The sequence below is a fragment of the Clupea harengus genome, chromosome 1 (assembly GCF_900700415.2).
Source record: "Clupea harengus chromosome 1, Ch_v2.0.2, whole genome shotgun sequence".
Classification (NCBI taxonomy): Eukaryota; Metazoa; Chordata; class Actinopteri; order Clupeiformes; family Clupeidae; genus Clupea; species Clupea harengus.
Window position 1 is genome coordinate 3338937 of NC_045152.1, and position 23523 is coordinate 3362459.

Sequence of the window (23523 nt, forward strand, 5' to 3'; positions counted from 1 at the left end):
CTGCATCGATTATTGCATTGTTCATTGAAAGTCATAATTGTGACAAGGAAAAGCTTTTTCTCTGATAAAAAAATAGAGAAGGTAATTCATCTGTTGATTTTCTATAATTATCACAAAGTAGGAAGTGATTTGAGACTGAGTAGCAAACTCAAAAAAAAAAATCGACATGCATCGATAATCGTTTTATCGGTTTAGAATTGATAATCTATAATTGGTTTAGAATCGATAATCGGTTTAGAATCGAATCGTTGACCTCTGAATCGGAATCGAATCGAATCGTGAGGTGCCAAGAGATTCCCACCCCTATCAGATAGTGATGCTCACTAAATTTACACAGATCATAAATACGTTCACGTTTCACATTTGTTCCTTGTTTGCCCTTAATTTTCCTGTTTGACTTCTGTGTGTTGTAGTTTTAGACTTATCTTCTGTGCGTTCACGTTTTGACCTTTTCAACTTCTGAGCTTTGCATCCTGTGTTGCTTTTGTGTTTATCCCGTTTTTTTCCCCCTGTCCCCTGGCTTTGGCTGATTCTGAATAAACTCCACTTTCCATACGTCTCTGTCGTCTGAAGTCGATGACGATGTGCTTGGCCTTTGGCCTATAGGAAGGGGGCTATGTCGTAACTGTATACTGTAACTAAATGCTTAGGCTACTGCAGTCTTAGGATGGTGATCTTGGGGAACCTGTTTGATTCTCCTGTGGGAATGTTCTCTTGTGACTAACCCTGTCAATGTTGTCATGGCGACATGGGGGAGGGGGAGAGAATCACATGACAGTTTACACCTATCTCATCAATATTCATTGCGGTTTCTGAGAAGAAAAGGTTACTTTGAAATGACTTATAATTAGTAGTGAAACCACACACACTTTCTGAATGCTAAACTCACCTATTTGAAGCTAACACTTATGTTTACCAGGTTCAGAGTTTGTATGGGTATGTTTAGATTTCATTTAAATAAAAAACTTTTTTTTTACTACATTTACTGTTATGTTATTATTGAATATAATATAATCTAGAACAGGGTTTCCCAACCCATGGGCCGCGTGGCACCATCCAGTGGGCCGCGAAAATGTTTCAGGTTTTTTTTTCACAAATTTTCCACAAAGAACTGATTTTTAGGTGAGAACAATATGAATAATGAATTGTTTACTTCCGCTGTGCATTGACACCTGGCACGAAACCGCCGCGTGCCTGCAGTCAGTTAAATAGGAGAGACCGTCATGGTAGTTGAAGATGGAGAGAGCAGAGGGATTGTTGGGTGGAAGGTTTCTGACGAAATAGTCAAAATGACGGAACAATCGACAAAACTAAAGTGGTATGTAGCATTTGTCAAGATGAATTTAGCTATCACAGAAGCAGCTCGTCTTTAAGTTATCTTTAAGTTATCACCTTAATCAAAGCCATTATAGAGATTTGTAACTCGTGTTCGTCAAATTGCAAACAAATGTCATGGGGTCATTTGTTTGTGAATCAAATACACAAAATACAAAATACATTTGTGAATCGCGTTTCGTTAGTTTGAATGTCGTTTCGTTTGTTTGAGAATTATGAAACTAATCTAACTCCATACAGGTTAGATGGTCGCCAACCCACACTCCACGATTTCTCTAGGAAAATAACTAGACCAGTCTGTGAAAAGGTTACCAGCGCTTAAGCAGTTTGGGTTGCCGGTGACTCAACATAGTTGAGGACGGTGGGCTGACTGAGGTGATTCGAATTGCTTCAGATGACAATTCTTATGATTTACCGTCGAGGGGCACTGTCATGGCAAAAAGTGACCGGGCGCCTAAAAGAGCCCGGGTGAGGTAATATTGGATAAATAAATAAGTGGATGAGCAATCATTTCTTAAAGTTAAACGAGGACAAAACTGAGATCCTACTAGTCGGCCCTAAAACAAAAAGAGAAATGCTGTTTAATAATCTGGGGAAATTAACTCCCTTGATTAAATCGGAGGTTACAAGTCTTGGTGTTATTTTAGATTCAGATTTAAGCTCACATTAATAAGGTGAAGAAAACATAATTTTTCCACCTTAAAAACATAGCTAAAGTCCTGCCATTTATAAATCAAAAAGATGCTGAAAAACTGATTCATGCCTTTATTTCAAGCCGGCTTGATTATTGTAATGCAATCCTTACTGGCCTCCCAAAAAAAAAAAAAACTGAGAGACTTCAGCTCATTCAAAACTCTGCAGCTCGGCTATTAACCAGAACCAAGAGGAGAGAGCACATTAGTCCAGTTTTAGCTGCTCTGCACTGGCTTCCAGTAACTTTTAGAATTGACTTCAAGGTCCTTCTCCTAATATACAAAGCCCTTAATGGGCTAGGACCAAGTTACATTGCAAACTCCCTAGTCAAATACTTGCCTTCAAGAACACTGCGATCATCGAATGCTGGTTTATTGGAGGCAGCAACAGCTGTAAGAAAATCAGGGACGCAGCATTTGTCAATGACGCCCCAGTGCTATGGAACATACTGCCTATAGCAGGGGTCAGGCACGTGCACAGATAGACCCCTAGTGGTGCTCAAGCACCTGCCCTTTTGCCCTGGATGAGAAAAGTGCCCCTTCTGCTGGAGCCACATTTTTTCTTCATTCATCAATATTTAAGAATAAAAATTACTCTCTCTGTCATCAATTCCCCCCAAATGTGTTTTGATATATGACGAGGCATTTATTTGAGTTCTTGTGAGAATTTCGCCCCGACATGCTTAGCGGCGCTCACAAGCCCCACGCACCCCTCCCTCCTCCTCCTCCACTTAGTGCTCATGCAGTGCTGAGCGCCCGGCCAAACAGCTGCAGCCTACTTCTTCTCTGACCCGCAGCATCAGACAAACAGGTAATGACGGTGTTTGTGCAATCCCCCGACGTTGTTTGGTGATAAATTAACCACAACATTAGCGCCGCTGAAAACATTACGTCGCAACTGGTCCGACGTTTCCTAAAAAAATAATCAAACACAAAACTCACGAAATCCGTGATTTCAAAGCCTTGTCCAGCTGTTTACTGACGTTTGTCATGTTTAATGAAGAGAGAGAGGGAGAGAGATACAGGCAGGCAGACAGACAGACAGGCAGGCAGGCAGGCAGGCAGATAATTTAAAGGCAGTTTTACGGTTCTACAAATTAGACAAGTTCACTAGTTTTGTTTCATTTAAAATGATTGAAAAGAAAGGTAGGTCTTAAGTTGAGCTACATGACAGTCTGTGAGGTATATTGTGGTATATTATTAGTGTAAAGCTGCTTATGCTTCAACTCAGTCAGAAAAGAGTAAAAAAAATGTGTGTGTACTGTGTTGTCAGCTTTACAGAGATAATGTAAGTCACTCTTGATCATTATGCACAACATTGATTTATCTCATTTACAAAATTTGAAGCATAATGCCAAGAAAAGAGAGACTATAAAAGCAGAAGGACAGGGAACTGCAGCAAGCAGCTCAGGGTAGCAGCTCTCTTTTATCTTGGATCAGGCCATCAACTAGTAAAACAAATAAGGGAGAATCAGTAACCCTACCTGGTTCAGAGGAGCCCATCATGGATGAGGAAGGACAGACAGAGTGTAGGACTGAGTTATGTTCAGGAGATAATTTGAGTTAGTTTGTTAACAAAAATAAATATTTAAGTTGAGAATATCCTACTGTGTTTTTTATTTATTTATTTATTATTATTATTTTTAATTTCATTCATAATTTTGGCGATGGGTGCCCTTTTTTTGGTTTGAGCACCTGCCCCCCAAAATGTCTGTGCACGTGCCTGAGGATAGGAGATATGGAACATTGTGTAGCACTGTATGCTGATGATGTAATTTTGTTTTGCTCTAACTTGAAACAGACTTTACCAACTTTATTGGACCTAATTAACTATTTTGGCACCTTTACGGGATACAAAATGATTACTCCAAATCTGTAATATTATGTAATAAATCTGTAATAAAAGAAACGACTACACCCCCCAATTCATACTCCTTTTATGGTTTCACTCAATGGCTTCACATACCTGGGTGTTAAGATTGCCCCTACCACCGACAAAATTGTTCCTAATAACTACAATATCTTAACCGATAAGGTCACCCAACTTATAAATAGATTGAAAAATCTACCCATTTCTATGATTGGGCGAATAAATGTATTGAAAATGTCAATTTTACCGAAGTTTCTGTATCTCTTTCAATCTATCCCACTGGCTCCTTCACCCTCACTCTTTAATTTTCTTAAAAAGCTTTTTTCTAAGTTTATATGGAACAACAAGCGTCCCAGGCTCAGGCTTTCCCTATTGTATTTACCATATGATAGAGGTGGTTTACAGCTACCAAATATTGAGTGGTATTACTGGGCAGCTCAAATCAGAGCAGGAATGTTTTATTTTGAGAGAAACCACCCTCCAGCTTGGGTTTCAATAGAAGCACATTTAATCAACATTCCTTTAAACCTGTACATCTACTCTGCTAACAAACAGAAACTACTCAAACATACTAAAAATCCTTTTCTCAAAAATACATTAATGGTTTGGCACAAATCTCTTGCATATCTAGGAGAAACAGCTAAACTATCTGTTTTCTCAAAATATTTGCCAATGATGACTTCCAACCTGGTAGAGCAGACCCAGGGTATAGCCAAGGTAGCTGACCTTTACAATGAAAACTTGGTTCTCATGTCATTTGAAGAGCTCAAATCAAAATATGGGATTCCTACAAAACATATCTTTTTTAATATCTACAATGTAGAAGCTTCGTCCTTTCCAGACAGAGCAATGATTTGAATCTTCCCCCCCCCTGTCCACCCTAGAAGATTACAATATGAAGTTTTTACATTCTAGGGGACAGGTTTCATTATTATATGAGCTTTTTGTAAGCAAGTCTAAAGAATCATCACAACGCTCACTTCAAGCATGGAGAATGGACTTGCAGGAGAATTTAACAGAGGGGGAATGGTCAGAAGCATGTTTTCTAGCTCAGACCCAATCCATAAATACAAACTCCAAACTGTTGCAATATAAATGGATATGTAGATTGTCCATAACACCAGCTAAATTGCACCACTTTAATCCTAACATACCTGACACTTGCTTCAAATGTAAAAACCAAAAAGGTACCTTATTTCATTGTATCTGGGAATGTCAAAAGATACTTTCTTTTCGGGGGAAGGTGTTGGACCTTGCTAGCCAAATCATTGGCAAGGAAGTGCCTCTTAGTCCTAAATTGTGCCTTTTGAATCTCTATCCAGAGGACTTCACTACCTCTAAAAAAGTTAGGTCCCTACTGAATATTTGTTTTCTGGAAACCAAATGATGTATAGCTCGCTCATGGAAATCGGATACACCCTGTGCCACATCACAACGGTTTTGAGGGGAATGACTTCTTACTTAGCTTTAGAAAAGATAAGTTACACAACAAAGAATAAACTTGACAAGTTTTGGAAAATATGGAACATTTTCTACAATTCCCTTGAGAACAACAACATGGATGTTGACGGTTGGTTGGATGATAAGATGGATTGAGTACTTTTTGTTTTTGTTTTGTTTTGTTTTCATTTTGTTCTCCCCTTTAAACAATGTAAGTTAGCTGATGTAATCCTAATGACTGTAACACACCGTCTACTGTGACACGAACATCTACTGTATGTGATATATGTGAGAGCAAATTGCATTATATGTATGTGCCTTGTTGTGTTGTCTTGTATTGCTTGTCTGTAAAATGAACAAAATTCTGAATAAATACTGTATATGTTTAAAAAAATTAAATAAATTAGACATAACAGACATAAGATCAGAACAAACCAATACTTTATTTAATGTAAAGTTGTAATTGCACAGAATCCTTAAGTGGGTAGTGTCATGGGTTTTAGAACTCTTCTCTTGCAGAGAACCGCCATTATTCAAATCAGGTGTGGCGATGAACGAAGGGTGCCTGATGGCAAAGATGTAGTTTCTGTTTCTGTGTGATGACTGTGGATGAAAGTGGCACGTCAGGCTGCTGATTAAGCCTTATCTGCAAAACAATACAAAATAAAATAAGGTCCTTATGAAGAAACTTATGTCAGTCCTCCAAAGATCTCATGAGGGCGCAGACTCAAGAATACTGAGGAAGTATAACAACGAGAATATATACCTGCTTTCAAATATCTTCAGCTAGTACTACTGAGGGTATGCAAGGAAATGTTTTAAATATTACATTAAGGAGGGTATTTTGCCAACGCACCAACAAAGCTGTAACTAGCATGGAATCCTTTGTAAGGAAAAGTGGAGTCACTGGTGAAGAGCACAGTCATCTCATTTTTTGTTGATTTGATGGAGAGAGTTTGGTTGCCACACAGCCTGTGTAGCAACCGGTCATCAGACACGGGTCCATCATACACACTGATGGCGTCAAACCTGCAGTCTGCATCCCAGTTCCTATATTCTACTCTGCAAGTGGACACAGATCAAAAAGGGGATGCATTGACATCAATGAGAGAGTTGTACCATGGATCAAAGTGAGAATTAAGCAGTTGCAATTAGGGGCCAACCTTTTTTCCCCCTGAGTATACAGGGAACTTAGATAGTACAACACAGTGCTAATGTGCACACATGCATATGGTGTTCTGCTCTCTCTCGAAAAAGACTAAACATCATAACGTTATGGGCATTCATTTTTGATGGTTACATTTTGAATAGACACATTTATTCACGACACTTTACTGTTTCCTGGCCAGTGAGCATGGTTTGTCAGCGCTAGTCCTTGCTAGGTGAGAGGTGGATGGACCAGGCTTTCAGGACTGACTTACTGCATGAAGGGGAAGCTGAGCTCTATGATGCGGTCTCCTGTGCTCTGGATGCTCCAGGTGCAGTTGGCTTTATTGGGGTAAGAACCAGGGTAGTTGGGGCTGAAGAATTCACCTTTGGGCTCTTCAAGCACGCTGCCACACATTTCTAAAATTTCATGAAGTATATACACATGGGTGAATAAAAGTATTTATTAAAATGTCACCAAATGTATAAATACATATAAACTTTGTGACATACTCGTTAATAAATTCTTAAGAATACTTATGTATACTAATGAATACTTGAATACTTATGGGTTTTACCTGCTGGGTCCTCCGTAGGAACTATACATAAATAAAAGGCAAATTAGTGTTGAGTGTATAACTGTCTTAGAATGCAATCTTTCTTTCTACCACTAGAGGGAGAAAGAGTATTTTGTATATTCTCTTCAACGCTCTTCAGCCATTCATAGATTTCATGTCACTACTTTTTGTGCATTTACCTTTGTGCGCTGTAACCCATGCTTGACTATACTACTGACAACATTCTCTGCAATACATAGGTAAAAACACATATAGTATAGAGGCAGAAGCAGTCCCTATCAAAGAGCAGTGATATTTTACCTGGGGTTGGATATTCTGTGAGAGAGAGAGACATAGGAACAAATCAGTGTTGAGTCTCTACTAATGACTGTTTCTATTATAGCAAGGGAGATGTTGTACACGTTGGAAGACATACCTGATAAACTGGGGACATCTGTAAAGTAAAAGGCCGAAGTGTTAAATTTTTTTTTGACAAATTCCTTCATCTAAAAATATACTCAAAGAGCTTTAAAATCTTAGAGTTAGAATTTGATAGAGAGGAAGGTATTTTTCAAATACAGAAATATCCCCACTCAGTAAGTAACGTACAGCGCCATGTTGTTTGCTTTGTATCTCAACATGTAATTATGTCACTGTTCTTTAATTAAAAACACTCTAAACAACCATTGATTGAACCATTGAACCATGATTAAATACACTGCCAAGGAGATGTACAAACATTTAGACGTCTAGAGAAACTTAAACATTCATATCTGTTCATTTTAAGTATATACGATAACAGTGCATATTGCATATTGAAGGGCATTATGCCATTTTACTATGAAATGTATATGAAAGCTCTTTACCACAGATTAATCAGGCAGGTATTGTATATGACAAGTGTGATTCTTATACGTTTTAGGCAGACCTCCTCCATATAGGTAGGCCGGTATATAACACTATGTTATAGTGTTATAGTGTTATAATGTTAAATGTTATTTTTGGTATATGTTACTATGTCACTTTGTTATCTGTATCTACTGTCTACTGTCTACTGTCTACTGCGTAGATGTTGCTGGCCAAGTCCTAAGAATTTCACTGCACTGAAGCAATTTGGTGTATGCGACAATAAACTCTTTTACTTTGACTTTGACTTTAGCCTTCCTTAATTCTAAAACAACAAATATGATCTACATAAATCATTTTGTCCACACTCTGTCCTATCTTCTTTAATGCCGTGTCTGTGCTGCATTGAGCTGGTGTTAAGCCTGACACCCAATCAAAGAGTGCCAGGCACAACGGGCAGTAGTTAACTAAGCTCAGAACTGGAATTCATCACATTTCTGTACATACCAATGAAGCCATACTCTGCTTTGAAGCCACTGAAAGTTGTGCTGGAGTCACTGGAGAAGACAACCGTCAGCTCGTTCCTAGTCGAGTTAAAGTGGCCGTTTTGTGTGCCACAGAGTCTGCCGAGCAAGCGGTCGTCAGAAGCAGGGCCGTCATACACTCTAACGGAGTCAAACCGGCAGTCCTTCAACCAGTCCGTCTCAAGGCTGACCACAAGGGGGCGGAAGAGAGAAGGAGATTAAACCAGTCCGTCTCAAGGCTGACCACAAGGGGGCGGAAGAGAGAAGGAGATAAAACCAGTCCGGCTCAAGGCTGACCACAGGGGGGAGCAAGAGAGAAGGAGATTAAACCAGTCCGTCTCAAGGCTGACCACAAGGGGGCGGAAGAGAGCAGGAGATTAAGCTAAGCGATGTGCTGAGACCAAATTAGACATCAACGGTGGAGTCCACAGTTCTGGCGAAGGGGTGCTGAAATTCAAGCTCAACAGCCAATCACGTTACACCATTACACCATTTTTCGTGGCTCTGTCCGAGCCACTATATTTGTTTCCCATTACAGAGCCAGGAATGTGTGCAAACATTGTTTTTAGTGCACACACAGAATGGACAGCTTAGGGGCTGTGAGGAACAATTAAGTGTATTGGATTACAGTCATGCCCACTTGAACACAAATGACACAGTATGACTTATCCATTTAATTAGAAAATGTGCCATAAAAACAGTGTTACGCCCCTCTACACCCCCACTGGCTTTGCAGTGGCAGTGCTTTGGGTGGTGAATGGGCATAATCAGCTTGATTGTCCACACCCGAGGAGGTGAGGATAAAAGCCATGCTGTTTGCCCTCAGAAGGTTTTGCATTCTCACCATGCTTTGGCGGTTGGTGAACACCATGCGGTTGATGCTGGTGTTTTGCAGTCACTATTTTATCCCGTATTTTTGTGTTATAGAAATAAACCCTATTTTTGTACACTCTGTGGTCTGTCTCCAATTTATGTTGCGGCTCACGAGCCGGGTCGTAACAAACAGTGACAAGAAACAGCCACTTACTTTACAACAGGAAATGTGAGTCCTATGATGCGGTTTCCTGTGCTCTTGATGCTCCAGGTGCATTTAGCTTTGATGGGGTAATTTTTGGGGTAGTTAGGGCTGAAGAATTCCCCTTTGGGCTCAGTCAGCTCGCCACCACATTTCATATCTTCAGATGTGAATACAATGTGCACCAGTACATTAATACAATACATTTGGATTTGGTTGTATTCAAAAAATTTCATAAATCATGACAGTATGATTTGCGTATTTCTGGGTTTACCTTTAGGATCCGGGGTTGGCCTAATTACTTCTGTAACAAAGGAACAAAGAAAATGAATGGCTGTGAATCCTGTAACAGAATCATGGATCCAAACGATCATAAGAATATGAAAGAAGTGAGATTCCATACCTGTAGTTGGATAATCTTTTCAGTGGATGGGAAAAAAGAAGATTTTTAATAACATCTAAATTTAAATTCAAATGTTGTGTCCTGGAATAAATATTTAAGGCGGGAATTTACTTTACCTGGCAGAACTGGAACATCTGCAAGAGTAAAACACATTTTTAAAAAGTGGCCATAACATTTTGCGGCCTGACAAGGTGATTACACATTATGAATCAAACAAGCCAGAATAATTTAGTGCTTAAAATCCACCCTGAAAGTTATATAATACACCCTAATTGACATGCAGTCAATTTAAAAGATTGCAAGGGTCAGGGGTGGCAGTACATTTCATTAGTGACTTTCAGTCAAGAACTGTGGCTGGAATCATAGCAGTCATGGCTTTAGAATTTGTTATTGGCAGGAATAACGACTGTGAAGTAAAAGAGTAAAAAGCACAATGATTGCATTTTTTTTTTTGCTAAAAATACAGTACAAAGTATAAGGAGCTTCATATAGTATACTACTGTGGATTGTATTTCAATCAGATGTGCATTGCTGGTTCAAAACATGGACGTTTGGTGATGTGAGAGACTATTTACTGAGGTAAAAGTAGATCAAAGTTGATGGGTGACAGATTAAAAAAGGGAATGATAATGTTATTAAATTCCCAAACTAGGAACATAAGGAATGTCTGTCTGTCAACAGAGATACAGTGTGTATCAGGATGGCTTTTCCTTGAATCAAATGTAAGCCTTTTTTGTCCTCTCAGCTTACCAACAAAGCTGTAACTTGCATGGAATCCTTTGTAAGGAAACGTGGAGTCACTGGTGAAGACCACAGTCAACTCGTTCCGAGTGGAATTAAAGACTCGAGTTTGGTTGCCACATATCCTGCTTAGCAACCGGTCATCAGACACGGGTCCATCGTACACACTGATGGAGTCAAACCTGCAGTCTGCATCCCAGTTCACATACTCCACACTGAAAACAGACAGACAAAGAGAGGCATAAGGAGGAGATACTACTGATCACACGGTTGCTTTGCTTCACTTACACCAGTCTGTGTTAAGGCCTCGACAATATCAAAAACAGCACTGAAGCTTGGCTGTGGTATTCCCTCTTTAAAATGAGTGTGTCCTTGTTTCACGGCTGACTTACTTCACGAAGGGGAAGCTGAGCTCTATGATGCGGTCTCCTGTGCTCTGGATGCTCCAGGTGCAGTGGGCTTTGTTGGGGTAAGAATTAGGGTAGTTGGGGCTGAAGAATTCACCTTTGGGCTCATTGAGTACACCACCGCATGGCAATGCTGCCCCTAATGGAAATATACACAATTAAAAACACATGCATATGTAGTCTCTACAGCAGCTGACAAGGTCACAGCAATTTACTTGCAATACCAAAATGAAGTCCGAATTCAATTAACTCAGTACTGAATTGCATATGGTTTTGAAGAGTGTAGGGGCACCGTACCGTGAGTGTTGGTTATTTCCAGGAGAGTGCAGAGAATGAATGCTACTGTTCGGATGTCCATGGTTCACTTCAGGGTATCGCCTTCCGCCGCAGATGGATGTGCCTGACAGTCCTGTCTGCTGATCATTTTATATCATTTCATGACATCTGTGACGATTGGGAAATAACGGATTACTGACACACACTTGCCAGTAAACTGGTGTATGATGACACAAAGAGATAACTGCACTCTTGGATGGTTCACTGAAAGGATGAGTAGGCAGGGCAAAGGTCAGACCACAGTAGCTGGAGGGAGGGGGGGTAGCAGGCATTCTAAATATAGTGATCAGGAGCTACTCATTTAGGTGTCTAATAATTTTATCTAGTGTGAGAAAGACACCACACCAGACTGACAGGTAATTCAAAATGTTGTCCATGTTTTGAAAATGTGACAAAATGGTCAACTTCTCCTGTGAGGACAGGTTATGCCATGCCCAGTTCAGAGCCCAAATATCGGTCGCTAGCATCAAGGGCAGGCCACATTGCACAATGTTAGTAAACAAAGTGACAGTAAACATTGTGGCAATAATCGAGCGTGCAGAAAAGTCACCAAGGGTATGAATGTGTCATAGACTGCAGAGCCAGTGGATTTCAATTAACTGATTACACAGCCAATCATTTAACCCTTAAAAAACACTTTTAGTCATTATCGTGTGTCTTTCTTCTTCATCTAAGCCTGTTTATACTCTTCAGTGATCTGCTTCACAGTATCTGCAGGAACCTTTAGGAAGAGACGGAGTGCAACTGAAAGTGTTAAAATAACTGCACAAAACGTGGAAGAATGTAAAGTATTAAAGGTGACATATGTTTTCCCGTTACACTTTCCCTTCTTAGTGGGCTGTGCGCATAATGCGTTTGTTGCAAATTGTTTTGGCGTCAGAGAACGCTAACTTCTATCAAAATGATATAAACCTTGTGTGATGTGTTTAGTTTTGCTTCTCTCTCGTCTGCTGCAGTCTGGGAGTGAGCCCCTCTCTCTCTGACTTGGCAGGACATGGGAGAGCCCGACGAGCTTGTTGTTGTTGTTTAATAAATATACTTATATGCAACTACGGAGTCCTGGGCCCCATTCGTCGTAAGGGTTGAAGCTAAGTTAATCAATTGTCCTTTTAGCCCGTTAACATTAGCGAGCTGATTGAGAACAGCAAATACTGTATCGGTTCGTCAACGGCTCATCCGCCTCCAAATCATGTGGTTAATTTCAACCAGGCTAAACTTATCAGGGCAATTGCGCGTGCACGTCCTACTTCAAAAGGCAGGAAAGGTCGATCACCAAAACAATGATTTTCTAACGGTATAATGGTTCTAAACTCAAAGAAAAGGGCTCTTATTTTCTCCGCTGGCGAGCAGGAGATGAACATGAACGCTTCTGAAGAATACAAGACCATAATCATGGCAAAATTCAACACTGCCACCGTTGTGAGAGCAGAAGACGAAGCGGTGTGTGAGAATGTCTATACGGTGATATCTATGTATGAATAGGGGCGACAGTGGTACAGTAGGTAGAGAAGTCGTTTAGTAATCAGAAGGTTGCTAGTTCGATTCCCTGTCGAAGCGTCCTTGAGCAAGACACTGAACCCCTAATTGCTCCTGATGTGCAGTGTGCCATCAGTGTAAATGTAAAATGTGTATACATTGTAAGTCGCACATATGTAAGTCGCTTTGGACAAAAGCGTCGACTAAATGTAAATGAATCCAGAACAGTAAGTGTGATGTAGTACAGAGGACATCGCTAACGGTTAGAAACTGCAAGGTTGCTAGTTTGATTCCCCTCACCTCCTACCACGGTGTAGTTTTACATTTCCTTGTAAGTCGCTTTGAATAAAAGCGTCTGTTAAATGACTAAATGTAAATGTATTAATAACAAATGCAATAAATTGAAGCAGTGAAAAGAAATTGTGTGTATTTCTCTCTATTCTTATCATGAGTCCACATAAATCATTTTCTACAATAATGATATGCAATGGTGTACTAATAACACTGTCATATAATTATGATTGCTTTGTTTTCCGCATCACCGACACTACAAAAATGTACCACTCGCAAAAAAGAGCAAGACAGTCAATGTTCGACTGTGGTGTTTGCAATAAATGACTAATTATAAATGATTAATTATTCCTTGTCGGCTGAATCGGTAGCGCTTATACAAGAACTAATCATGATGGAATAATGCTAATCTAACTATCTAATATCAGTCCTTGGTCAATGGGATCCCTCCTTTTTCCAGGGGTGTGGCAAGCTTATCCAGCTACACTTAAGTTAGCCTGCGCTGGAGCAGGTTAGTGCTAATTGATATGTTACTATGGTGATTTATCGAAAGTTGCTTCCACCCCCCTGATCACTATATTTAGAATGCCTGCTACCGCCCCCCCCCCCCCCCCCTCCAGCTACTGTGGTCCGACCTTTGACCTGCAAACTCATCCTTTCAGTGAACCATCCAAGAGTGCAGTTATCTCTTTGTGTCATCATACACAAGTTTACTGGCAAGTGTGTGTCAGTAATCCGTTATTTCCCAATCGTCACAGATGTCATGAAATGATATAAAATGATCAGCAGACAGGACTGTCAGGCACATCCATCTGCGGCGGAAGGCGATACCCTGAAGTGAACCATGGACATCCGAACAGTAGCATTCATTCTCTGCACTCTCCTGGAAATAACCAACACTCACGGTACGGTGCCCCTACACTCTTCAAAATCAGCCATATGCAATTCAGTACTGAGTTAATTGAATTCGGACTTCATTTTGGTATTGCAAGTAAATTGCTGTGACCTTGTCAGCTGCTGTAGAGACTACATATGCATGTGTTTTTAATTGTGTATATTTCCATTAGGGGCAGCATTGCCATGCGGTGGTGTACTCAATGAGCCCAAAGGTGAATTCTTCAGCCCCAACTACCCTAATTCTTACCCCAACAAAGCCCACTGCACCTGGAGCATCCAGAGCACAGGAAACCGCATCATAGAGCTCAGCTTCCCCTTCGTGAAGTAAGTCAGCCGTGAAACAAGGACACACTCATTTTAAAGAGGGAATACCACAGCCAAGCTTCAGTGCTGTTTTTGATATTGTCGAGGCCTTAACACAGACTGGTGTAAGTGAAGCAAAGCAACCGTGTGATCAGTAGTATCTCCTCCTTATGCCTCTCTTTGTCTGTCTGTTTTCAGTGTGGAGTATGTGAACTGGGATGCAGACTGCAGTTTTGATGCCATCAGTGTGTATGATGGACCCGTGTCTGATGACCGGTTGCTAAGCAGGATGTGTGGCAACCAAACTCGAGTCTTTAATTCCACTCGGAACGAGTTGACTGTGGTCTTCACCAGTGACTCCACGTTTCCTTACAAAGGATTCCATGCTAGTTACAGCTTTGTAGGTAAGCTGAGAGGACAAAAAAGGCTTACATTTGATTCAAGGAAAAGCCATCCTGATACACACTGTATCTCTGTTGACAGACAGACATTCCTTATGTTCCTAGTTTGGGAATTTTAAAAGATTATCATTCCCTTTTTTAATCTGTCACCCATCAACTTTGATCTACTTTTACCTCAGTAAATAGTCGCTCACATCACCAAACGTCCATGTTTTGAACCAGCAATGCACATCTGATTGAAATACAATCCACAGTAGTATACTATGAAGCTCCTTATACTTTGTACTGTATTTTTAGCAAAAAAAAAAATGCAATCATTGTGCTTTTTACTCTTTTACTTCACAGTCGTTATTCCTGCCAATAACAAATTCTAAAGCCATGACTGCTATGATTCCAGCCACAGTTCTTGACTGCAAGTCACTAATGAAATGTACTGCCACCCCTGACCCTTGCAATCTTTTAAATTGACTGCATGTCAATTAGGGTGTATTATATAACTTTCAGGGTGGATTTTAAGCACTAAATTATTCTGGCTTGTTTGATTCATAATGTGTAATCACCTTGTCAGACCAAAATGTTATGGCCACTTTTTAAAAATGTGTTTTACTCTTGCAGATGTTCCAGTTCTGCCAGGTAAAGTAAATTCCCGCCTTGAATATTTATTCCATGGCACAACATTTGAATTTGAATTTAAATGTTATTAAAAATCTTCTTTTTTCCCATCCACTGAAAAGAGTATCCAACTACAGGTATGGAATCTCACTTCTTTCATATTCTTATGATCGTTTGGATCCATGATTCTGTTACAGGATTCACAGCCATTCATTTTCTTTGTTCCTTTGTTACAGAAGTAATTAGGCCAAACCCGGATCCTAAAGGTAAACCCAGAAATACGCAAATCATACTGTCATGATTTATGATTTTTTTTTTAATACAACCAAATCCAAATGTATTGTATTAATGTACTGGTACACATTGTATTCACATCTGAAGATATGAAATGTGGTGGCGAGCTGACTGAGCCCAAAGGGGAATTCTTCAGCCCTAACTACCCCAAAAATTACCCCATCAACGCTAAATGCACCTGGAGCCTCAAGAGCACAGGAAACCGCATCATAGGACTCACATTTCCTGTTGTAAAGTAAGTGGCAGTTTCTTGTCACTGTTTGTTACGACCCGGCTCGTGAGCCGCAACATAAATTGGAGACAGACCACAGAGTGTACAAAAATAGGGGATAAAATAGTGACTGCAAGACACCAGCATCAAGTGCATGGTGTTCACCAACCTCCAAAGCATGGTGAGAATGCAAAACCTCCTGAGGGCAAACAGCATGGCTTTTATCCTCACCTCCTCAGGTGTGAACAATCAAGCTGATTATGCCCATTCACCACCCAAAGGCTTTTGCACTGCCACTGCAAAGCCAGTGGGGGTGTAGAGGGGCATAACACTGTTTTTATGGCACATTTGAACTCTAGGAGCTCATTTTCTGATTAAATGGATAAGTCATACTGTGTCATTTGTGTTCAAGTGGGCATGACTGCAATCCAATACACTTAATTGTTCCTCACAGCCCCTAAGCTGTCCATTCTGTGTGTGCACTAAAAACAATGTTTGCACACATTCCTGGCTCTGTAATGGGAAACAAATATAGTGGCTCGGACAGAGCCACGCAAAATGGTGTAATGGTGTAACGTGATTGGCTGTTGAGCTTGAATTTCAGCACCCCTTCGCCAGAACTGTGGACTCCACCGTTGATGTCTAATTTGGTCTCAGCACATCGCTTGGCTTTATCTCCTTCTCTCTTGCGCCCCCCTGTGGTCAGCCTTGAGCCGGACTGGTTTAATCTCCTTCTCTCTTCCTCCCCCCCGTGGTCAGCCTTGAGCCGGACTGGTTTAATCTCCTTCTCTCTTCCTCCCCCCCGTGGTCAGCCTTGAGCCGGACTGGTTTAATCTCCTTCTCTCTTCCGCCCCCTTGTGGTCAGCCTTGAGACGGACGGGTTGAAGGACTGCCGGTTTGACTCCGTTAGTGTGTATGACGGCCCTGCTTCTGGCGACCGCTTGCTCGGCAGACTCTGTGGCACACAAAACGGCGACTTTAACTCGACTAGGAACGAGCTGACGGTTGTCTTCTCCAGTGACTCCAGCACAACTTTCAGTGGCTTCAAAGCAGAGTATAGCTTCATTGGTATGTACAGAAATGTGATGAATTCCAGGTCTGAGCTTAGTTAACTACTGCCCGTTGTGCCTGGCACTCTTTGATTGGGTGTCAGGCTTAACACCAGCTCAATGCAGCACAGACATGGCATTAAAGAAGATAGGACAAAGTGTGGACAAAATTATTTATATAGATCATATTTGTTGTTTTAGAATTAAGGAAGGCTACAAAGGTCCACCGGCCTACCTACCTATATGGAGGAGGTCTGCCTAAAACGTATAAGAATCACACTTGTCATATACAATACCTGCCTGATTAATCTGTGGTAAAGAGCTTTCATATACATTTCATAGTAAAATGGCATAATGCCCTTCAATATGCAATATGCACTGTTATCGTATATACTTAAAATGAACAGATATGAATGTTTAAGTTTCTCTAGACGTCTAAATGTTTGTACATCTCCTTGGCAGTGTATTTAATCATGGTTCAATGGTTCAATCAATGGTTGTTTAGAGTGTTTTTAATTAAAGAACAGTGACATAATTACATGTTGAGATACAAAGCAAACAACATGGCGCTGTACGTTCCTTTCTGAGTGGGGATATTTCTGTATTTGAAAAATACCTTCCTCTCTATCAAATTCACAGCCCAAATTCTAACTCTAAGATTTTAAAGCTCTTTGAGTATATTTTTAGATGAAGGAATTTGTCAACATTTGTTTTAACACTTCGGCCTTTTACTTTACAGATGTCCCCAGTTTATCAGGTATGTCTTCCAACGTGTACAACATCTCCCTTGCTATAATAGAAACAGTCATTAGTAGAGACTCAACACTGATTTGTTCCTATGTCTCTCTCTCTCACAGAATATCCAACCCCAGGTAAAATATCACTGCTCTTTGATAGGGACTGCTTCTGCCTCTATACTATATGTGTTTTTACCTATGTATTGCAGAGAATGTTGTCAGTAGTATAGTCAAGCATGGGTTACAGCGCACAAAGGTAAATGCACAAAAAGGAGTGACATGAAATCTATGAATGGCTGAAGAGCGTTGAAGAGAATATACAAAATACTCTTTATCCCTCTAGCGGTAGAAAGATTGCATTCTAAGACAGTTATACACTCAACACTAATTTGCCTTTTATTTATGTATAGTTCCTACGGAGGACCCAGCAGGTAAATCCCATAAGTATTCAAGTATTCATTAGTATACATAAGTATTCATAAGAATTTATTAACGAGTATGTCACAAAGTTTATATGTATTTATACATTTGGTGACATTTTAATAAATACTTATGAATTTGGTCACATACTGTATTTATTCACCCATGTGTATATACCAGAAATGTGTGGCAGCGTGCTTGAAGAGCCCAAAGGTGAATTCTTCAGCCCCAACTACCCTGATTCTTACCCCAATAAAGCCAACTGCACCTGGAGCATCCAGAGCACAGGAGACCGCATCATAGAGCTCAGCTTCCCCTTCATGCAGTAAGTCAGTCCTGAAAGCCTGGTCCATCCACCTCTCACCTAGCAAGGACTAGCGCTGACAAACCATGCTCACTGGCCAGGAAACAGTAAAGTGTCGTGAATAAATGTGTCTATTTAAAATGTAACCATCAAAAATGAATGCCCATAACGTTATGATGTTTAGTCTCTTTCGAGAGAGAGCAGAATACCATATGCATGTGTGCACATTAGCACTGTGTTGTACTATCTAAGTTCCCTGTATACTCAGGGGGAAAAAAAGGTTGGCCCCCAATTGCAACTGCTTAATTCTCACTTTGATCCATGGTACAACTCTCTCATTGATGTCAATGCATCCCCTTTTTGATCTGTGTCCACTTGCAGAGTAGAATATAGGAACTGGGATGCAGACTGCAGGTTTGACGCCATCAGTGTGTATGATGGACCCGTGTCTGATGACCGGTTGCTACACAGGCTGTGTGGCAACCAAACTCTCTCCATCAAATCAACAAAAAATGAGATGACTGTGCTCTTCACCAGTGACTCCACTTTTCCTTACAAAGGATTCCATGCTAGTTACAGCTTTGTTGGTGCGTTGGCAAAATACCCTCCTTAATGTAATATTTAAAACATTTCCTTGCATACCCTCAGTAGTACTAGCTGAAGATATTTGAAAGCAGGTATATATGCCATGTGTTGTTCTCGTTGTTATACTTCCTCAGTATTCTTGAGTCTGCGCCCTCATGAGATCTTTGGAGGACTGACATAAGTTTCTTCATAAGGACCTTATTTTATTTTGTATTTTTTTGCAGATAAGGCTTAATCAGCAGCCTGACGTGCCACTTTCATCCACATTCATCACACAGAAACAGAAACTACATCTTTGCCATCAGGCACCCTTCGTTCATCGCCACACCTGATTTGAATAATGGCGGTTCTCTGCAAGAGAAGAGTTCTAAAACCCATGACACTACCCACTTAAGGATTCTGTGCAATTACAACTTTACATTAAATAAAGTATTGGTTTGTTCTGATCTTATGTCTGTTATGTCTAATTTTTTATTTTTTTTTAAACATAATACAGTATTTATTCAGAATTTTGTTCATTTTACAGACAAGCAATACAAGACAACACAACAAGGCACATACATATAATGCAATTTGCTCTCACATATATCACATACAGTAGATGTTCGTGTCACAGTAGACAGTGTGTTACAGTCATTAGGATTACATCAGCTAACTTACATTGTTTAAAGGGGAAAACAAAATGAAAACAAAACAAAACAAAAACAAAAAGTACTCAATCCATCTTATCATCCAACCAACCGTCAACATCCATGTTGTTGTTCTCAAGGGAATTGCAGAAAATGTTCCATATTTTCCAAAACTTGTCAAGTTTATTCTTTGTTGTGTAACTTATCTTTTCTAAAGCTAAGTAAGAAGTCATTCCCCTCAACCGTTGTGATGTGGCACAGGGTGTATCAGATTTCCATGAGCGAGCTATACATCATTTGGTTTCCAGAAAACAAATATTCAGTAGGGACCTAACTTTTTTAGAGGTAGTGAAGTCCTCTGGATAGAGATTCAAAAGGCACAATTTAGGACTAAGAGGCACTTCCTCGCCAATGATTTGGCTAGCAAGGTCCAACACCTTCCTCCGAAAAGAAAGTATCTTTTGACATTCCCAGATACAATGAAATAAGGTACCTTTTTGGTTTTTACATTTGAAGCAAGTGTCAGGTATGTTAGGATTAAAGTGGTGCAATTTAGCTGGTGTTATGGACAATCTACATATCCATTTATATTGCAACAGTTTGGAGTTTGTATTTATGGATTGGGTCTGAGCTAGAAAACATGCTTCTGACCATTCCCCCTCTGTTAAATTCTCCTGCAAGTCCATTCTCCATGCTTGAAGGGAGCGTTGTGATGATTCTTTAGACTTGCTTACAAAAAGCTCATATAATAATGAAACCCTAGAATGTAAAAACTTCATATTGTAATCTTCTAGGGTGGATAGGGGGGCGGAGCTTCAAATCATTGCTCTGTCTGGAAAGGACGAAGCTTCTACATTGTAGATATTAAAAAATATATGTTTTGTAGGAATCCCATATTTTGATTTGAGCTCTTCAAATGACATGAGAACCAAGTTTTCATTGTAAAGGTCAGCTACCTTGGCTATACCCTGGGTCTGCTCTACCAGGTTGGAAGTCATCATTGGCAAAAATTTGAGAAAACAGATAGTTTAGCTGTTTCTCCTAGATATGCAAGAGATTTGTGCCAAACCATTAATGTATTTTTGAGAAAAGGATTTTTAGTATGTTTGAGTGGTTTCTGTTTGTTAGCAGAGTAGATATACAAGTTTAAAGGAATGTTGATTAAATGCCACCTCAGTCAGCCCACCGTCCTCAACTATGTTGAGTCACCGGCAACCCAAACTGCTTAAGCGTTGGTAACCTTTTCACAGACTGGTCTAGTTATTTTCCTAGAGAAATCGTGGAGTGTGGGTTGGCGACCATCTAACCTGTATGGAGTTAGATTAGTTTCATAATTCACAAACAAACGAAACGACATTCAAACTAACGAAACGCGATTCACAAATGTATTTTGTATTTTGTGTATTTGATTCACAAACAAATTACCCCATGACATTTGTTTGCAATTTGACGAACACGAGTTACAAATCTCTATATTGGCTTTCATTAAGGTGATAACTTAAAGATAACTTAAAGACGAGCTGCTTCTGTGATAGCTAAATTCATCTTGACAAATGCTACATACCACTTTAGTTTTGTCGATTGTTCCGTCATTTTGACTATTTCGTAAACAATTAATTATTACAGTGCATGAAATGCCCTGTATTGTTATTCCTAGGCTTCTTATTACAGTGCATGAAATGCCCTGTATTGTTATTCCTAGGCTTCTTATTCTTCTTCTTATTACAGTGCATGAAATGCCCTGTATTGTTATTCCTAGGCTTCTTATTACAGTGCATGAAATGCCCTGTATTGTTATTCCTTCGTTTCTTATTCTTCTTCTACTTCTTATTATTCTTTTTACCGAACTTCTGCGCTTAATTCAGCTCGAACCGCTTAACTTAGAAACTTTGTTCAAACTTTGCTGCGTAGGTCTTGTAAAGGACACTTATGCTATGTATTTTTAATTTTTCTAAACTTTATACTTTTTAAAATATTAAATAAAAACTAATACAATTTCTCCCATTGACTTACATTGGGCCATTATGACATCATAATAGGGTCTTTAAACTGGCTTGCACCTGTGCTTCACTGACACCTGCGCCAAGGTTCCAAGGCTCCTCTTCTCTCTGTCCCTCTCCATTCAACTGTATAACTAGGAATATTATTCTTTCCTTCTTCCACTCTTCTTCTTTCCTTCTTCCACTCTTCTTTCCTTCTTCTACTCTTCTTTTCTTTCTTCACTCTTCTTTCCTTCTTCCACTCTTCTTTCCTTCTTTTACTCTACTTTCCTTTCTTCTTTCCTTCTTTCTTTTCTTCTTCCACTCTTCTTTCCTTCTTTCACTCTTCTTTTTTTTCTTTTTTCATCTTCCACTCTTCTTTCCTTCATTCATTCTTCTTTATTTTCTTCTTTCCTTCTTCCACTCTTCTTTTCTTTCTTCACTCTTCTTTCCTTCTTCCATTTTTCTTTCCTTCTTTTACTCTACTTTCCTTTCTTCTTTCCTTCTTTCTTTTCTTCTTCCACTCTTCTTTTCTTTCTTCACTCTTCTTTCCTTTCTTCTTTCCTTCTTTCACTCTTCTTTCTTTTCTTCTTTCCCTTCTTCACTCTTCTTTCCTTTCTTCTTTCCTTCTTCCACTCTTCTTTCCTTCTTCCACTCTTCTTTCCTTTCTTCACTCTTTTTTCCTTTCTTCTTTCCTTCTTCCACTCTTCTTTCCTTCTTCCTCTCTTCTTTCCTTCTTTTACTCTTCTTTCCTTTCTTCTTTCTTTCTTTCACTCTTTTTTCTTTTCTTCTTCCTTTCTTAACTTTTGCATTTCATGCACTGGTATTTCCTTCAGGAAATGCATTTTCTAGTTCTTCTTCTTCTTCTTCTTCTTATTATTCTCTTTACCGAACTTCTGCGCTTAATTCAGCTTGAACCGCTTAACGTAGAAACTTCGTTCAAACTTTGCTGCATAGGTCTTGTTAAGGACACTTATGCTATGTATTTTTCATTTTTCTAAACTTTATACTTTTTAAGATATTAAAGAAAAACTAATACAATTTCTCCCATTGACTTACATTGGGCCATTATGACATCATAATAGGGTCTTTAAACTGGCTTGCACCTGTGCTTCACTGACACCTGCGCCAAGGTTCCAAGGCTCCTCTTCTCTCTGTCCCTCTCCATTCAACTGTATAACTAGGAATATTATTCTTTCCTTCTTCCACTCTTCTTCTTTCGTTCTTCCACTCTTCTTTCCTTCTTCCACTCTCCTTTCCTTTCTTCTTTCCTTCTTCCACTCTTCTTTCCTTCTTCTACTCTTCTTTTCTTTCTTCACTCTTCTTTCCTTCTTCCACTCTTCTTTCCTTCTTTTACTCTACTTTCCTTTCTTCTTTCCTTCTTTCTTTTCTTCTTCCACTCTTCTTTTCTTTCTTCACTCTTCTTTCCTTTCTTCTTTCCTTCTTTCACTCTTCTTTCTTTTTCTTCTTTCCTTTCTTCTTTCCTTCTTCCACTCTTCTTTCCTTCTTCCACTCTTCTTTCCTTTCTTCACTCTTCTTTCCTTTCTTCTTTCCTTCTTCCACTCTTCTTTCCTTCTTCCACTCTTCTTTCCTTTCTTCACTCTTCTTTCCTTTCTTCTTTCCTTCTTCCACTCTCCTTTCCTTTCTTCTTTCCTTCTTCCACTCTTCTTTCCTTCTTCTACTCTTCTTTTCTTTCTTCACTCTTCTTTCCTTCTTCCACTCTTCTATCCTTCTTCCACTCTTCTTTCCTTCTTTTACTCTTCTTTCCTTTCTTCTTTCCTTCTTTCTTTTCTTCTTCCACTCTTCTTTCCTTTCTTCACTCTTCTTTCATTTCTTCTTTCCTTCTTTCACTCTTCTTTCTTTTCTTCTTTCCTTTCTTCACTCTTCTTTTCTTTATTCTTTCCTTCTTCCACTCTTCTTTTCTTTCTTCTTTCCTTCTTCCACTCTTCTTTTCTTTCTTCACTCTTCTTTCCTTCTTCCACTCTTCTTTCCTTTCTTCTTTCACTCTTCTTTCTTTTCTTCT

The 23523-nt window shown here is 39.6% G+C and overlaps 2 protein-coding genes across 2 annotated transcripts; one reads left to right on the forward strand and one right to left on the reverse strand.

Moving 5' to 3' along the window:
• Window positions 1–5761: 5761 nt before the first annotated feature.
• LOC116222049 (deleted in malignant brain tumors 1 protein-like) lies at window positions 5762–11450 on the reverse strand. Its single transcript, XM_031574683.2, has 14 exons — window positions 11274–11450; window positions 10962–11115; window positions 10579–10784; window positions 9945–9962; window positions 9829–9843; window positions 9700–9729; window positions 9438–9585; window positions 8394–8596; window positions 7477–7494; window positions 7362–7376; window positions 7062–7082; window positions 6759–6903; window positions 6194–6399; window positions 5762–5983 (listed from the first exon to the last, which is right to left on the reverse strand). The coding sequence occupies exons 1-14, from the start codon at window positions 11332–11334 to the stop codon at window positions 5973–5975; spliced, it is 1251 nt and encodes a 416-aa protein (XP_031430543.1). The 5' UTR covers window positions 11335–11450; the 3' UTR covers window positions 5762–5972.
• A 2362-nt stretch (window positions 11451–13812) lies between these two features.
• LOC105905290 (deleted in malignant brain tumors 1 protein-like) lies at window positions 13813–19338 on the forward strand. Its single transcript, XM_031564538.2, has 14 exons — window positions 13813–13984; window positions 14147–14300; window positions 14478–14683; window positions 15296–15313; window positions 15415–15429; window positions 15529–15558; window positions 15674–15821; window positions 16663–16865; window positions 17586–17603; window positions 17704–17718; window positions 17994–18014; window positions 18184–18328; window positions 18689–18894; window positions 19117–19338. Exons 1-14 carry the CDS (start codon window positions 13924–13926, stop codon window positions 19125–19127), a joined length of 1251 nt encoding a protein of 416 aa, XP_031420398.1. The 5' UTR covers window positions 13813–13923; the 3' UTR covers window positions 19128–19338.
• The last annotated feature ends 4185 nt before the right edge of the window (window positions 19339–23523 follow it).

Bases quoted from the DNA above. Each gene is read 5' to 3' on its own strand.
- LOC105905290 (XM_031564538.2), top strand. From the start codon at position 13,924: ATGGACATCCGAACAGTAGCATTCATTCTCTGCACTCTCCTGGAAATA. The intron at 13,985-14,146 runs GTACGGTGCCCC...TATTTCCATTAG, and splicing joins GGAAATAACCAACACTCACG to GGGCAGCATTGCCATGCGGT. The intron at 18,329-18,688 runs GTAAGTCAGTCC...GTCCACTTGCAG, and splicing joins CTCAGCTTCCCCTTCATGCA to AGTAGAATATAGGAACTGGG.
- LOC116222049 (XM_031574683.2), bottom strand. From the start codon at position 11,334: ATGGACATCCGAACAGTAGCATTCATTCTCTGCACTCTCCTGGAAATA. The intron at 10,785-10,961 runs GTAAGTCAGCCG...GTCTGTTTTCAG, and splicing joins CTCAGCTTCCCCTTCGTGAA to TGTGGAGTATGTGAACTGGG. The intron at 8,597-9,437 runs GTAAGTGGCTGT...CCTTGTGGTCAG, and splicing joins CTCACATTTCCTGTTGTAAA to CCTTGAGACGGACTGGTTGA.